Source organism: Styela clava, chromosome 7 (assembly GCF_964204865.1).
Source record: "Styela clava chromosome 7, kaStyClav1.hap1.2, whole genome shotgun sequence".
In the NCBI taxonomy this organism is placed as follows: domain Eukaryota; kingdom Metazoa; phylum Chordata; class Ascidiacea; order Stolidobranchia; family Styelidae; genus Styela; species Styela clava.
In genome coordinates this window covers 23887129-23903900 of record NC_135256.1, presented here as the reverse complement: position 1 = coordinate 23903900, position 16772 = coordinate 23887129, and the positions used below count along the sequence as shown (strand labels likewise).

The 16772-nt window shown below is 33.8% G+C and overlaps 1 protein-coding gene across 1 annotated transcript; it reads right to left on the bottom strand.

Annotated features, from left to right (window-relative positions):
* Positions 1 to 1798: 1798 nt before the first annotated feature.
* LOC120328287 (uncharacterized) lies at positions 1799 to 14989 on the bottom strand. Its single transcript, XM_039394730.2, has 14 exons — positions 14960 to 14989; positions 9777 to 9852; positions 9246 to 9324; positions 8704 to 8765; positions 8458 to 8495; positions 7846 to 7906; positions 7274 to 7324; positions 6972 to 7165; positions 6793 to 6872; positions 6376 to 6476; positions 5876 to 5988; positions 5244 to 5382; positions 4292 to 4389; positions 1799 to 3748 (listed from the first exon to the last, which is right to left on the bottom strand). Exons 1-14 carry the CDS (start codon positions 14987 to 14989, stop codon positions 3629 to 3631), a joined length of 1242 nt encoding a protein of 413 aa, XP_039250664.2. The 3' UTR covers positions 1799 to 3628.
* Between the last annotated feature and the right edge of the window lie 1783 nt (positions 14990 to 16772).

Below are 16772 nucleotides of genomic sequence, written 5' to 3'. Positions count from 1 at the left end.
TGTGGCCTAGCCTTCGTCTACCTCAAGGGTCTCCAACTCAAAATATGTCGCGGGCCACTTTTTGAAATTTATTGACGACGCGGGCAACAAATAAGGTACAAAAAATAGGCAAACAAATTAGGTTCTAAATTGCTATACAAAAATTACAAAGAAAATCAGAATATATTCGTTGAAATTACAGTTGAATCTTACACCAAACGAGACATGAAACATATTAATTTACTTGTGCTGGATATATGTAACCGTTTTGTAGCGGTGAGAGACTGCGTTGTTTGGCCTTAATTTACGCTGGTTTGCTAGTCCTATGACAGCATATAAACTCTTGTGCGCTAGTCGTGTGCGAAAGGCTGATTTGGTAATCTTCACTGTGCTAAAATGCTGCTAATTACTTTGCAAGCCCTCAACATACACTCTTTAATAAAGCTTCCTACAACAAAAGGACCCGACGATTTCGCAATCATCTCACTTATGGCAATGCTTGCTTTCACCGAAGCTTCACAAGTTTTGTTCATGTCTGAGAAAAATTTGTTTTATCAGTGAATATTTTAATTGCAATACCTTTTAGTGACGAATTGTTTCAGTATAGACATGATATTTTTCTTTATGTAATGATCCGTAATGTTGTCGGATGTTGTATTATTTTCGAACAGAAATAATTGGACAACATATGAGACACTGAACCTTGTTATTATAATTTCACAGAAAATACAGATTCTCTTATTCCACATAAAATATTCTGTGCTCCTCCGAACATTTACGCTTATTGGCCATTACGTATGGGTTCACCATTTATAAAAAGTTTATAATAATCTAGTTTTGCGTTAACTGCAGATTGATGATTCATTCAGTACTGCACACTTCAATGATCTGACAGAAACTTGTTTATTTCGTCATCATAAAAACGAAATCAAAATTATTGAATTTACAATTTAAATATTACACTAGAAAAAATATGAACACGATAAAACTCATAGTTGACATCGTAATATTTTAGTTTTTTTTCTGGAAAAATCTCAACTTCGACGCGGGCAGCAAAAAATCGCTTTGCGGTCGCATGCGGCGCGCGGGCCGCGTGTTTGAGACCCTTGGCCCTACAGGGTGTCCCAAAATTAATGGAACCCACAAAATTGGTAATCGAATTATTGGGTTTCATTGATTTTGGGACACCTTGTATATGCCTAGGTAGAATTCATCGCAGTGCCTAATAACATGGATAGGATAGAAGCTATTTATCCCGGGGAGTGGAGAGCCGCTAAGATGGCCCAATCACTTGGCGAGTAAAATCAAATTTTTTTTTTCAATCAGTAAATAAAATATGAACACAGAAGATAAGAGAAAAAAAATGAAAAATACAGTTTTACTGGAGAAGGGAAGTCGCGAAGAACCAAAGCTGGTTATCGAGCAGCGACGCCGACACTCAAGGTACCACGGTCTCTCGTCCGGTTAAATTTTGAAACAAAGAACTGGTTATGGATCTGCCAGAGGTTATGTGAGTGATGTACGTCACAGTAAGGTGTTCGCGATTCACTCTCTTCAGCGGCATGACACATCGTACTAAGCGTGAGGATTAAGCATGCCACACATGTTATTATCCTTTGCGGGTTCGTATGCCGTGAGAGATATTTATGAGCGAGAAGATTGCGGTACTTACTCCTCAAGATTGTTTTCTTGAAACCCAATAGATTTACCAGTTTCAAATTTTGGGTGGGTAGTGGCTGGGTAATCGAATTCATGGGTTCCATTTATTTTGGGACGCCCTATATATGCCTAGATAGAATTCATTCAAAAAATGTTTGATAACATGGATAGGGTACAAGTTATTTATCCCAGGGGAGTGAAAAGCCGCAAATATGGCTTAATCACTTGGCGAGTAAAGTCAATTTTTTTTTAATCAGTAAATAAAGAAACGATTGAACACAGAAAGTACGAGAAAAATATGAAAATTACAGTTTACTGGGATGGGAAGTGGCGAGGAACCTAGTTATCGAGCAGCGACACACAAGACGTACCACGGTCTCTCGTCTGGTTAAATTTTAAACAAAGAACTGGTTATGAAAGCTGTGATCTGCCTGAGGTTATGTGGGTGATGTACGTCACTGTAAGGAGTCCTCAATTCCCTCTTCTCTTTTCAGCGGTATGGCACGGCAAGGTGGGGCCCAAAATCGCCACTTATCTGCCGGACTCCAGTGACGTTTTAGTTGTATTCACATTTTTAAATTTCACAAAAGATTGAATCGAGTGGTGTAATTTTTGATTCGAAAATTACCTTCAGTCATATCAAGTCTTCAGAAGAGTGCGATTTCAATCCGACACGAGACAATTCATTAGCTTCAACCCTGCACAATTCACACCTTTTTACATTTCCTCGTTTAATTAATAAAAGTATTTGAATAGAAAGTAATATCTTTATATACGCGCCATTTCAAGTTAACTTCACCAGTGTTTTATCTATGGCGCTACCATGCGTTCTTTTGGCATGATCCCACAGATAATTTGCCAAGTTAGGGCTCTGTGACGCAATACTTTGTTTCGTACAATTATTTTGGAATTCATCATAACATATTATAGGAATATGATTTTTAATATAGATGTCACAATACAATTAAGATAATAATAAATTGTATAAAATAAAAGTGCATTTTTACATTTAATACTGAAAATAGCACATTACTTTTAAGATGGCGTTGTGGTCTGTAATTAATATTATTGTCATAATGCATCCAACATATAACACAACATCCAAAGATTCTTCGAAGTCCGAAACCCACGGAATATAAAAATATAGCGATACTGAATATTTTCTTACAACTGATGCAATCAACATATCATCAATCCAAATTGAACTAGAATAAATTTGTTTTGCTTTTTCACTTCTGAAGTTTATGTAGAAATATATTCTCCCCATTTATTTGTTGCAATAAGTGGTGAGAATAATTGGATCTATATCTGATTTTAATACTTTGTTTGTTGGGTTTAATTTAGCTGTTGTAATGTAGGTCTTGACATTTGACTCAGTCGATTTTAACCTTTCAGTAGTAGAAGATCGATTGATGACATCTTTACACGATATTAAATTATTGCTCTTCAAATAATAACTCTTTGATTTGCATATGAATATAACAATACGGAGCATTTTGTAAAATAATAATGTTAAAATCCAGTAACATTTTTCTATATATAAGATAATGATAAACCCTAATCAGTTCTAGAATTTGCAGCTATGTAAAGTGTTTGCTCATTGTTTAGTCCCGGTAAAATATATATAGCAAATAACAGGGAGCTTGGCAAAATAAAAGTTTTCAATTTGCTCCACTGCAGTAAAAAATATAAAATGTCCAAGCAGATTTAAGCAAATTGAAATAAAAATATATTTATATATAGTCGTGGTAATAAATATCGGCTATGTAAAAATACCGTAGTGCTAATCTACACTATCAAAATATGAAATTGTGGAAAAGTTTCAATTCTTGAATATGGTGTTTTATTTACTTGAATTTTGACCCAGTTGTATGTTTTCATTAGCAAATGTTATCAAGTTCAACAGGAATAATCATCTTAAATGTATCAAACTTTTTCCTCAATATATATACTTTATACAAAGATGTAGTTCAAAATAAAGTTGGATGGATCATTTCCAGTAAATGTTGAAAATTTTTCTACAACCTATACCTATATTAGGATCAAGCGTGTAGAGAGTGAACGGTGCAGACATCAGCAACACGCTATGCCATAAAAGGCTGCAGAAAGTCTGAAATAAATAGAATAAAAAAAATTAAAAAAAGCTGCACTGTTGAAATCAATCACGATAAGTTAAATCAATCAAACTATTGCAACTGGTATGAATTCATCAATTGAACTGTAACACTGATTTACAATTTTGTTTTGTATATGTTCCGTATTTGTTTGATTTTGTTTTTTGCAGCCATTTTAATGCATATTGAGATCAAAGATGTTAGACAGTATTTTATCAAATAATAAATTCAAACATAACAGTTGTCAGTTGTAACTATATGATGACAAGCAATAAATAAATTTATTGAGTATCGTTCTAACAAGCAGTTAGCATACCATCAATTGAACTGTAACACTGATTTACAATTTTGTTTTGTATATGTTCCGTATTTGTTTGATTTTGTTTTTTGCAGCCATTTTAATGCATATTGAGATCAAAGATGTTAGACAGTATTTTATCAAATAATAAATTCAAACATAACAGTTGTCAGTTGTAACTATATGATGACAAGCAATAAATAAATTTATTGAGTATCGTTCTAACAAGCAGTTAACATACCGGTACAATGTCAAAACTGAATTCTCTTCTGGATTTCTTAAACTTCAAGTAGGAGATGCAAGGAAAGATTATGCAAAGCAGGTTGCAAGTCACTGAACCTGGAAAATAAAAACTGGAAATAACCTGACAACGTGAATTCAACTATATAATAACATGCTTAAGACAAGTTCAGAATTTAGCCTCAACTGTTAAAACCACCCCCGCCATCGCCAAAATATAAAATTAGTAATTATTTAGTTAGGAATAACATTCAGAAAGAATTTTGCAGTACTTAAAATGTGGCGAGCGCAATCTGCAGCACTGGAACGCGGCAAGAGTGTCTTTCACGAATCTCACATTTTTGCATAACTGGCGGGGGATTTCTACAAAAGCTCCCTTGTTCACGCCTTTACTTTGTAAAACCCACACCGTTACTACATGGGATCAATAATGTTAAAAAACGATAATTAGCTGTTTACATATTGGCAACGTGCTGAACTGTTATGTGAAAACATTTTATACCGGGTGCTCCCGAAGTATGCGAACCAAGATGGCGGACATCGGAACGTAACATGGGTAACAGGTTAGGGTTAGGCGATAATTTTTTTCCAATTTTCCTTATTTTAGTCCTATTATCAGTTCGAAGACTAGCCAAGAGCCTCCCGTAGTATTTATACCTAAAATTATGGCCTAACCCTAACCTAGTACACATATTACATTCCGATGTCCGCCATCTTGGTTCGCATACTTCGGGATCCCCTTATAACGATTGTTGCTACCATCTTAATCAAATTCAGAATGAAATATTAACGTAAAAGGATATAAAAGCATTAGAAATGTAATAACAACTAAAATGTGGTTCGAGGAAAGTGCGCCTATAAAAAAAGACTCCAAATACAGTGCGAAATGGTAAATAATTTTGGTTATTCAACTTCAATAAAGATATGATGAACAATATTAAAACTCGGGTTACCTGCAAGTACCACAAGGTATACCGTGTCTTTTACAACGAGTGCCAACAGAAGAGATCCAAATATTGAAAATATTACAACAAGCCAGAAAACATTTTCTGTGTCGTTGTCAATGAACAATACTTGTATCAGCTTGATGCACTGTATACAAATATGTTACGTTAAAATACTGCACACTGGGTTTAACCAGTGGTGTGAGATTCAAGGGAATTCGTTCTGCGAATGTCGTGATCATTGTTTTTTAGTTTTTGTTTTAGACTTAATTAGACAATAGCAGAAATTGGGCAGTTCGGATGCTATAATTTAGATTTATTTAAAGCTTTCCAATGTTAATCTAGCTCACGTCGTGGCATGACATATGTATTTTCAAATGATAGCCTGTTGTTAGCAAATTTGACACCAAAAAGAACCTGTTTCTAACATTTTGAGTTCCATCAATGATTATAACGTCAATATCCGGAATAAACTGTGTCTTGGAGTTGTTTTAAATTGAAACAGCCAAATACGGAACAATTGGTGAAAAAGTATGCACAAGAGTAATACACATGAGGTTAGATTCAACTAAAAGGTAGCTTATATATAGATAAACCAATAAAAAAACAAGAATCAAAAAAGGGAAATAGTAGCTGCTTACCCCGATAATTCTGAGAAGCATCGCATTTAGGGTCATGGCAAGGGCGATGCAAACCAAAGGAAATCCGACAATATTTTTTCCGTAACTTGTCAAAAACAATGGTGAAACGGATTCTTAATAATAAAAAAAAGAATTGAAATGAACAATTATGAAGCTAATATTACTAATCAAACGTTACATTTTTTGAAATATTTAAAAAACAACTTTTATTGGTTTTGTTAGAAGTAGTACTAAAATTGATTTGTTTCTATTTTTTTTCTAACATTGTTACCGGGGAAAAATTCTACTCCAAATAAACTTTATTTAATTGTATCCCAATGCGATGAACTTTAATCGGGTCTAGTATATGTATAGAACCACAATTACTTCTATATAGTGGGTGTGCCATATCAGACCCCATTAATCAGGAATAATGCGTCTAACGACGTTCATTTTAACGTACATACAGTCAAAATGTTCAATAACAATATTGAACAGCATACATCCATTTTAACATTTACCTCCGAATGTCATATAAACTGACATTGCAAACAATGTATAAATTAGAACCAGGGTTGCTTCTGACCAAAACACAAGCGTTGTAAATTCTTTTTTCGGATATCTAAATGTAAAATATTATCAGATCAAGTTTATTTCTTGTTCAGTTTGACATAATTTTTAATTTCACAATTTCTGTGGAAGGTTGAGTTTTTTTTTCTAAAGAAGTGTTTATGTGATTGAAACGAAATGTTTGTGACATTGCTTTATTATCTTAAAATTTGTATGGAGCACAATCAATGCAATATCAAAAATGTCTTGTTTTGTTGGACTAATACAGGGCCATGGTATAGATTAGTATAAGTTCATGCGCTTGGAAAAGAGAATCGAATAAAAACCCAGTTATCATCTTTGATGGCATAATAACAAAAAAACAGTACTTCAATTCCTCCACGCAGACAGGCAGCATCAAAGTATAATTCTTTAGCGCAAAGATGACGATAGCTGTTGCACTGAAAATCTGGAATAATAAAAATCATCTTTTTACCAATTTTTACATTTTATTTTTCAATACCAAGAAATGAAGCAGAGTAAAAAACTGACAAGTAACCAGACTGACCCTGGTGTCGAAATTTGCAAAAGCAATCGGTTGCGACAATCCGGAGCATTGAGTGCTTGCATTGAATATTATTTTCAACTCCTCCGAGCTGACTGTGTCGTAACTGACGGTAATTGTTGAAAATAACAAAAGCATAAATAGAAGGAGTAATACTGGTCGTTTACGATTGTAGTTGTTCATTTCTCTTTCAACGGCTGAAATATTTAAAATACGCTGTAGTGTATGTATTATGCCTGGTTACGTCACACTAACATTTTTCGATATTAATTTCCAAATAAATATAAATAAATATATACATTTACCTTCCAAATTTATTCTTTTATCTTTTTCAGGCTGTATTCTGTGACTGTTACCTATAAAGCAATGAGTTCATATTTTAGGAAAAACATACAGAACTGCTTCGCAAAAACGATATTGCATTGACAAATCGGGAGTTATAAATTAAAATATCCATTATAACATACCATTAATACCAGTTACAATAACTAGCCAAATTACATCTTCTGTCACAATTAAAAACTAAGCTTATTTAAACATTAGAGAAATAACGAATTGGAGTTTTTTTTGTGGTTCTCCAAAGTGCAGATCTTGAGTAAAAAATTATAAAAACCGTCCAAAACCTACCACAAACACACTAAAACTTGATAAAGCCGTCAAAATAGTGTAATATCAAAAATCATATTTTGCGCAACGTTAAATGAAAAACACAACGCCAGTTTAAATTTTGATAAACATGCTTATAATGAACATTTATTCTATTTTAATACATTTTGTCGAATGCGAATTAAACACTGTTTTTAGTCCTCTATGTTTTATTGAATAAGTTTATCTTTTAGGTCGGTGAAGTAAAATCAAGGTTGCAAAGTTTACTCACTTTGGTCAAGGAGAATTACACCAGCTTGAACCCGAGACATATTGATGCTTGTAATCAATTTCTGCCATTAAAAAGTTTAATAGGAATACAATGATTCATTGGTAATAGTTAAGTATAATCACATATTTGTATTTATTAATATAGACATTATGAATTTGTCATTGCCTCGCTTTCATTGTTTACTTTCTTTGGTGCAATTAAACATTGCAAATAGTTTTTATTAGAGATAATAAAAGCAATTCTAATTTTTGTATTGAATGAATTGATTATTTCAAAAAATCTCCTTTGACAATAGCGATTTTCAGAATTTGATAAAGTTTTAAATCTCAAGAAGTTAGTTTGAAAATGATTGATAATTACTGTTATAAATTAAGCCATAACAATGAAAAAAGAGTACTCTCGTAGTATGTGTACCAGGTTAGGGTTGGGCCATAATTTTATTCCGATTTTCCTTTCCGAGTTCGGAACTATCTGTGTTAGCCAAGTGAATATACTCCTTGCCCATAGTTTTCAGTTCCTTTACACAAAATGATGTAAAATGGGCGAACAAAATTAGTTACCTCTATATTGGTACACCTACCTCTGGAGCGCCAAATAAAGATATGTTTTTACCTGTGAAGATCTGTGAGACTTCAGCCAATATTTTTGACCTAAAACATTGAATGCGTTTAACATAAGTTATATTTAAACAACGCTTATTTGATTGAAACCGTGCTAAGATTTTTAAAACCCTTATATTTGGTAAGCTACTAAAGGCTTATTATCTACATACGCCATGCATTGCAGAAAATATAGTTTGAACTTTTAAAGTGGGGATAACATATCACCTACAGTTTCTTTACGAAATATGAATCTTACCATATTCCATTCCGATGAGGAATACCGTGGTCAGAGTACAGGCAATAACTGTTGTTCCAGTTCTGTATACATAATTCAACATATTTTTCAAATGATTTTTTAACAACATGCTATACGATGGCAAATGTTGAAAAACATCTTTAAAGTATAATTATTCGATTCTCATAAACAAGTTCAATAGTCTATAAATTTGTCATATTAATAAAAGCGTGAGCAATTCGTGAGCATGAGCGATTTGAGTTTCTTTAGTCGTGATAACAAAAAGTCAACACACAGACGATTGATGATGCAACAAAGTTACATTAAAGTCAATATCTTGCTACATAAAAATAATTATTGTGAGCCAGGAATGCGAGTACAATGATAGACCAAATTATACCCCGGACACTCAAAGTTGAGATATAGAAATAAATGTTTTAATTCTCTTGATTACGTAAGATTCACCCCAAAATAATTCGTGTTAGCGATAAGGAATACTATATTAAGTTGAATATAATTGCCTGCTCTCTATTGAAAAACAGAATAGTGTCAGAAAATATCACCTGTATTTAACTTCAACATGGTTTTCAAACACAAGAGACTCAAATAATGATTGACAAATCTTGTAGTAGAAAGCGGTGCCTACGTGAAAAATAGATTGAATGAATATAAAAAAAATCAGCACTAATATCTTTATTACACCGATGGTGCTATATTAACTGCAATCCACTTTTCTAGTAAGCTTGCTTGAGGTGAACAGCTTATATAAGATAGATTGGTTAACTATTACTGCTGAATTATGAGCAATTAACAATCTAAACAGACTTTTCTTGTCTTCACTGCACCCGTCACATATTCTATATTTCATAGATGCTTGGGAAATGGAAACAGCCTCTTTTTCATATATTATAATAATAAATAGACGTTGTAAACTCCTTAGCAAAAAAAGATCAAAATCTATCTTCAATAGTCTACGGCGAGTTGACCCGAAATCCATTGTTAATTAAAGACATAAACCCATAAAGTTTCATGGAACAGTTGATTCAACTTTGTAGTTCGTATTTGAACTGGTAAAATTATGTAATGGTACTCACAGTTGATCACGTCAATGATAAACAAGAATCTGATAAATTGACGTGTTTTCTTGCACAAATGCTTTTCAATGGCAAGCTGAAATGTTGGAATATAGAAAGTAAATATTATACGTTTACAGGTATGTAAAAAATATGGGTACTCCCAAAGTATGGGAACCAAGATGGCGGACACCGGAACGTAGTATGTGTACCAGGTTAGAGATAGGCCACAATTTTATTCTAATTTTTCTTATCTTGGTTCTATTACGAGTTCGGGGACTAGCCAAGTGACGACTCCCGTAGTATTTGTACCCGAAATTATGACCTAACCCTAACGCGGTACACATACTACGTTCCGGTGTCCGCTATCTGGGTTCACATACTTCGGGAGTACGAAAAAATGTAAACAGATAAATGTGCAAACTGCTTTTTTTCAAATTCGACGTGTTACTGCCAAGTATGGTTCAAAAAAAAAATTTTACAGTCGTCGGGCTCAGGAAAAACTGCTATTATTTTATTACATAGTGCTAGTATTAACCAGGCGATCAATTCGACGTTGGCCAGTTTCCCATTCATATACCAAGGACTTGGAGGCAATGTAGAACCATCGCCGTGACGCCTATATTTGTGAGTTGGATTTCAAGGCAAGATTAAATGGAGCATCCCAGTGCTTGAAACCTATTATGAAACTATTTTAGACCCAATTTTCTTCAAATGATGAGAAAGCAGGTGTAGATGAAATGGAGGTAATTTAAAAAGTTCAATATCTTTGACAACGATTTAGAATTGAATGCTCTTTGCATTATTTCATCTTTCTTGCCGATGATCTAATAATAGAGCATTTTTGAACTTGGTCGACGAGGGTAAAATATTAAGAGATTGACACAATTTAAAAAATGGCAGCTAGAAAACATAAATTAAAAGCTTACAAAGTAATTTATACGTTCTTCTCCTCGATTCTATTCTTGCACCATCTCTTGTATGTGAAGAAGCGAACATCCAGTGAAATATGCTTCCATCGCCAAGACAACGCTTAAATAATGATATATGTTTAATGAATATTTGAAGTGGTTTTTGTATAATTTCGTCAAGACTTGAGACTGTAATATCTTTGTATATACACACTATTTTACGCTAATCAACTATAGGCCTGCAAAAATAACTATTTTTCAATGATATTAAAATCCCACTGACCAAAAAGCACTGTCAATAAACATTTTGAAATCTTCAGAATTACAGTCAGAATTATATACAATATCGGACTAACTATTCGAGACTCATTTGTTTGGTACATAATTATTATTTGAATAGTCGTTTTGTAAATTATTAGTATTCGGTAATTTTATTCATAGTATTTTTCATTCAAGTAAACTTTCATAGATTGCAACCATATGGCGATGATTGCGAAATGCATTGTATACGATACAGTAATTTCTCATTTATCAAAAACAGACACATTAGTGTGGTTATCTAATCACGCGTTGTCCGCCTGATATAGCAGTATGTTTGTCTTTCATTGAATGAGGTATATACGTTTAAAGGTTAGAAAGTCACTAATTGTTCCTTTCGAATAGTAATAAAGCCAATAATATTTTGATTCATATGATTCGAAATGCAAATTAATATGACAGCAATAATTCACACAAATTTATACTCTTCAGGTTCATCTTGTATTATTTAAGCGTTTACAAAAATAGGTTTTTATCCAGCTCCTGTATCACTAATCATCACGCTTGTCCATGAGAAACGGCCTACGGGATGGAATGGGATAGCACTGGGACAACACACATGGGACAAAGATTTTTCTTTTCATCGTTATGATAAAAATGGCTTTCCTCTAAAACGATTACTTTTTTTTCTAAATTTTCTATGAATGCTATGAAATCTGATATTTCATCCAAAATTACCGTATGATTTTCGGGGAATTGACGGCAAAACATTTCGCTATGGACTTCGTATAATCGTGTCCATGCGTTTGGACATACCGTAGCTCATTTGTTAGTGATATATAGTTCTGAATTGTTAAAGTTAACGAAGTCAACAAATTTGTCGTTTTGCATGTCTCTTTATACACGTAGTTCCACTTAGTAGACGCCAAAAATAAATTTAGCATTGTTTATTGAAAATTATTTCCAATAAGAATTCCATGGGATGGGATGAGACAAAAAAATGTGGCCCATGGACAAGGCTGCTGATCACTCTTATATTCAGTAATTCAGATTCAGATATTTTATTTCGTCATGCAAGAATCAATAGAAAGCAAAAGAAGAACACATTAAACTAAAAAAACGAGAAACATTGATTCATAGCAATTGACGCGGAGTCGCCAAAGACTCAATGAGTCATCCAGTCAGCGACAGTGAGAAATCATTTCAATTGAACTGAAATAGCGGTTATACCTCACCATTCTGCAGAATATAATTGCAAATGACTGTTAAAATATCTTGACTGAATTGTCATTTATGATATTTATACTTTTTAATTTAAAGGGTCCTAATTGGGTTCTTGTTAATGAATTTGGTTAAAAATAACAACCAACCTGATGTATACATTATTTATGGTGTCAAGGTGTTAGTTGATGAATTAATGACATTAATAAAGATTTTGTCGTGTAATCAGAAAATTATCTGATCTGAAATAAGTTAGTAATCTTTAATAAAGCCTGCTGATGTATTTTCACAATCCAGTTATAAATTCATTTTACTCTAAAAGTTATATTATCATATATAGCTTTAGTAACGCAGCGGTGTGGCTCAACGGGCTAAGCGTTAGGAATACGCTCGCCACCGCACCTCTAATTGCTCTGCGTGGGTTCGCAGGTTCGAATCCCATGCAGGAATGGTTATGTGCGAGAAGATTGCTGGACTCCTCGCCGTCGTTGGGTGGTTCACGTAACCGCTGGTCGGTTACGGCTTCCTCCACCACCAAGTCCATGCTTCCGAAAACAAAACAATACAGTATAACTAATCCCATACCCGACTTGGAATGGTAACCGGACGAGAGGCCGTGGTTCGCCATATGGATAAGCCGTCTTATCGGCTTTCCTCTCCCCCGGGATAAATATGTAAATCCTATCCTATACTAACATAATTTATATAATATATATATAAATAATATTTGTGTCGTTTTAAGCTCATTATGGCCGATCAATCTAAGTTTGTCATCTATACACGCTGGCTCGATGTAAATACTTTATTTTTTTACTACCTCTGAGCCACCGGTTGGTTATACATGACCGACCATAATGATGATAAATCCATAAAATAAATTTAGAAGAGTTTGCCACAATTGACGTCATCGGTTATGCATCAGATCACAACTAAACACGTAAACCTTGTGACGACCAACAGACTATTAAAGTTTCGAGTTCGGCAAAATTGTTCTTTGATTGCATTTATAATAATGTTCGTGTTCTACTAGATCAGTGGTTCACAAATGAGTCCGCGGAGCGGTCGAATGAGTCCGCAACGAGCCAGAAATTCACTGCGGGCCGCAAACGTTTTTGCGAAACTTAACCTTCCGCCAAATTACGACGTACGTTAATATTTACATAAAACATAAAAAGCAAGTTTATTCACATAACATTAATCTATTGAATAATTACTGGATACTGAGTAGGGCTGGGCATATATTCGAATTTTCAACTATTAGAATAGCAATTTACTATTCGAAAATTTGGTAACAGGTAAAATTTGGTAACGCCTAATCAAACTATTGGATTTCACAACTCACTTGCGGATTTCCGACGAAAACACGAGTGAATAAAGATACCTGAATGGTGTTTCTCGCAAGCTCGAACAAAGAAGAAGAATTTTTTTTTCTGGTAGGTGTCAATGGTGGGGCTTTGGTGGCAACCTAAATTTTCTAAATTGGAGAGCGGCCATACAAAATACTGAGAATAAAACTGAGAACACCATAAGTTTTGTTTTATGGTGGTTCGCGACCGATTAAAAACGCTTTTTTAGACATTGCAAATCGCAAAATTTCGGGTGCTACGACTACCGTAGTATACGCTGTAAGTGTTGTACAAACAGCTCAAATTTGTCGAATTCACAAAAATACGAATCAAAACAAAATATCCTCCGGTAAATTACCACGCATTTTTGTGTCCACGGATTGTCATGATATTTTGAGTAATTCTGAGTAGTATTGCTTTTATTCGTCAACATAACCGCCGATTAAAATGATCAAAATTAAATTAATATTGAAGCAAGGCGATGGATATATATATATATATATTTTTTTTTTTTGATTTACTAATATACCCCAATTATTAGAGATCGCGAGATTGCAAAAAATATGTATCAAAACTAAATATAATCAGGCACTATAGTCTCACATTATTATGTTCGCAGATTGTCGTGGCATTTTAAAGAAGTAATGCTTTTATCTTGTCAATCGACGCAACCGCGAATGATCATGAACACAATTGAATTAATTAAAATATAAAGACATTTTTGAATTCTCGTCGTTGTCATGGATTGAATATTATGCTACAGAAAAGGCCATTTATGCAGCTCTTTTAACAAACGCGTGATTGCGGCGAATTCCCGATTTTGAAATACCTTTAAAATCTTGTTGTGTTCGGTTATATTACTTCTTCACACGGAGTAGGCCTACGGTTGCAATCAACGCACGTTGATTCCGCAAAGGTTTTTGCCGGTGAGAAAGTAGTCCGCGTCCTAAAAAGGTTGGGAAACACTGTACTAGATGGATACGACCTATAGGTAAGCATGTAAGACACACGTATGTGTGACGAGTGGACCTCGAAGTTACTCGTGTGATTCAAATTAAGACACACTAAATTGCTACCATACTTCATATACTTGCCTGAATGTCACGATCCCAGTGTTTGCCATTGCATATGCTAGAAAAAATACAACTCCCCCGATTGAATGCCCGACGTAACGAGATACGCATTCAGCCGCTTTTTGACTAAACGTCTATAATAAAAATATTGTCTTAGATGAACATTCGTAATGTATCGTACTTAAGATATTTTCCCAAGTGAATGTTTTATGTACTTTTTCAAAATTTGACTTGAAAAAAGATTTATAAATAGATCAAGTGAACCTTGATTAATACTTTCATTTTATATTAACCATCACATTACTTTCTGTGTTCAATAATTCAACGAAACAACAATTAGATTTTTAACAATTTTATGTGAATACTCTTTAAAACTTGTTTAAACTTGAACTTACCTGCGGCAAATTGGCATTAACGTCACTCATCGTGATGTTCCTGATTCGATTTAGATACCCAAATCTTTAGCTTTATAATAGGTACTCTGGGATATATGCAAACAAAGTATTATTCTAATCGAAACTTATCATAAGAAAAATTCCATGCGTATTGATTACTATCAAGTCTGCTGCCTGTCCAAAGCATTGTAACATAAATTATTTGTCTACAAGATTATTTGTCTACAAATGGCATAGTCCTTTTTTTGTTCTTACAGTTTTGTTCCCAACTTTGCACATTGTCCAAAAGTCTAAAACATGTCTAAAAACTATCTGTGAGTATTGTACCTAAAAATTAATAAATCCCCATGTTACTGTTGCGCAATAACGAGTTTTTTGAAATACCTCAAAATTTGCTGATATATTCACAAAACCATATAAAGACAATAGTTATTTTCAATCTCTCAACTTTATTCTGCCGTGAAAGTACTTTAATGTAATTAGAAAAATAAGTTATCAATCGCTTCAACAGTCACATGCCTGATCTCATACGTACGAGTTTAATTTAACAAAAATTCGGGGGAATTATTTCGGTAAGACCGTTGTGACGTTAGACGTCAGTACTGTTATATAAACACGGAAATGTCCTTTGTTCCCATTTGTGAAACTAAAAATATATAACGATACGTATATTTGTGAGCATGAAAGCAATAATGTCATAAATATGGACAAAAGTGTAAATACTCATTGGTTGGAATGGCAAGCAGATCTATGCACACACTCCCTGGCTTCAATCAGCAAGTATTTGTGGTGACAAGAATTCTTATGATGAGTCACTAAAACCTTTCCGAGCTTGGGTGCGATGAACCGGACAGCCGCTGAATTTCTCATGCACAAAACCAGACACCGTTTCGAAACGCACTTGCTTTATTTCGTCCACTCAACTGTATAAGCAGCACTTTTGTGGCCACTGGTATGAGGTTAACTGATTTAAAATAGTTTGGACTACAATGCTTCCAATCCTCAATTGATCAGATACACAGATGTAACTGAATGCACGATAAAACAGTATAAATAAGTATTAACCTAATACCTTAATTCTTATCCTAACACATCTCTGCATGAAATACAATCCCAATTTCCCTACAAGTTAACACTAAATCTACGATACAAAAAAAAACATGCTCTTCCACCAAATACTGATGAACCAAAACGTCTGTGAAGCTAGCAGCAAAACACGAAATTAAGACTGACAGAATCGCAGAAACTATCCACGCGTAAAATTAAATGTTTCCAATGATTTTTCTTGTTAATATATAGTAAAGAAACGGCGCAGGGACGGTTCTAATAATTCAAATGAAAGATACAATCATTAAAATTGTAAGTTATAAAAAGTATTGTAAGTTTAAAAAATGTATAAGATTTTTCCGGAACAACATCGTCACGCCAATAATCGAATTGCGTAAGTCATTTTTAACAGTTTTGAGAAAAACGTAAAAAACTTCCTAATGATATTGTTATGCCATTGAGAGTCAATAATTTGCCATGGTTCAATTTTTTGATCGTAGCCGGATTCAAGTTAATTTGTATGACGCAGTTAAGTGACGTCATAATGGCGCACTGTGACTTAGGCAGAAATGTGTCTATGACTTGGGGATATACGCAATTTTGCAACCTTACTATATGCACCAATCCTGAAAAATAAACATTACAAAAACGAATGTAATTTTCAGTATCTACAATGTCTAACCCAAATAACTAATCAGTTTCAATTACATTGTTTTTTATGTTTATAAATATATATTTCAATAATATAACATGTTCTGCACACCCA

Excerpts from the sequence above, each read along its gene's own strand:
- LOC120328287 (XM_039394730.2), bottom strand. The coding sequence starts at position 14,989 with ATGAGTGACGTTAATGCCAATTTGCCGCAG. Across the intron at positions 9,325-9,776 it reads TATCATTGACGTGATCAACT|GCACCGCTTTCTACTACAAG; the intron begins GTGAGTACCATT and ends TTTTTCACGTAG. Across the intron at positions 7,166-7,273 it reads TAAAAGAATAAATTTGGAAG|CCGTTGAAAGAGAAATGAAC; the intron begins GTAAATGTATAT and ends TAAATATTTCAG.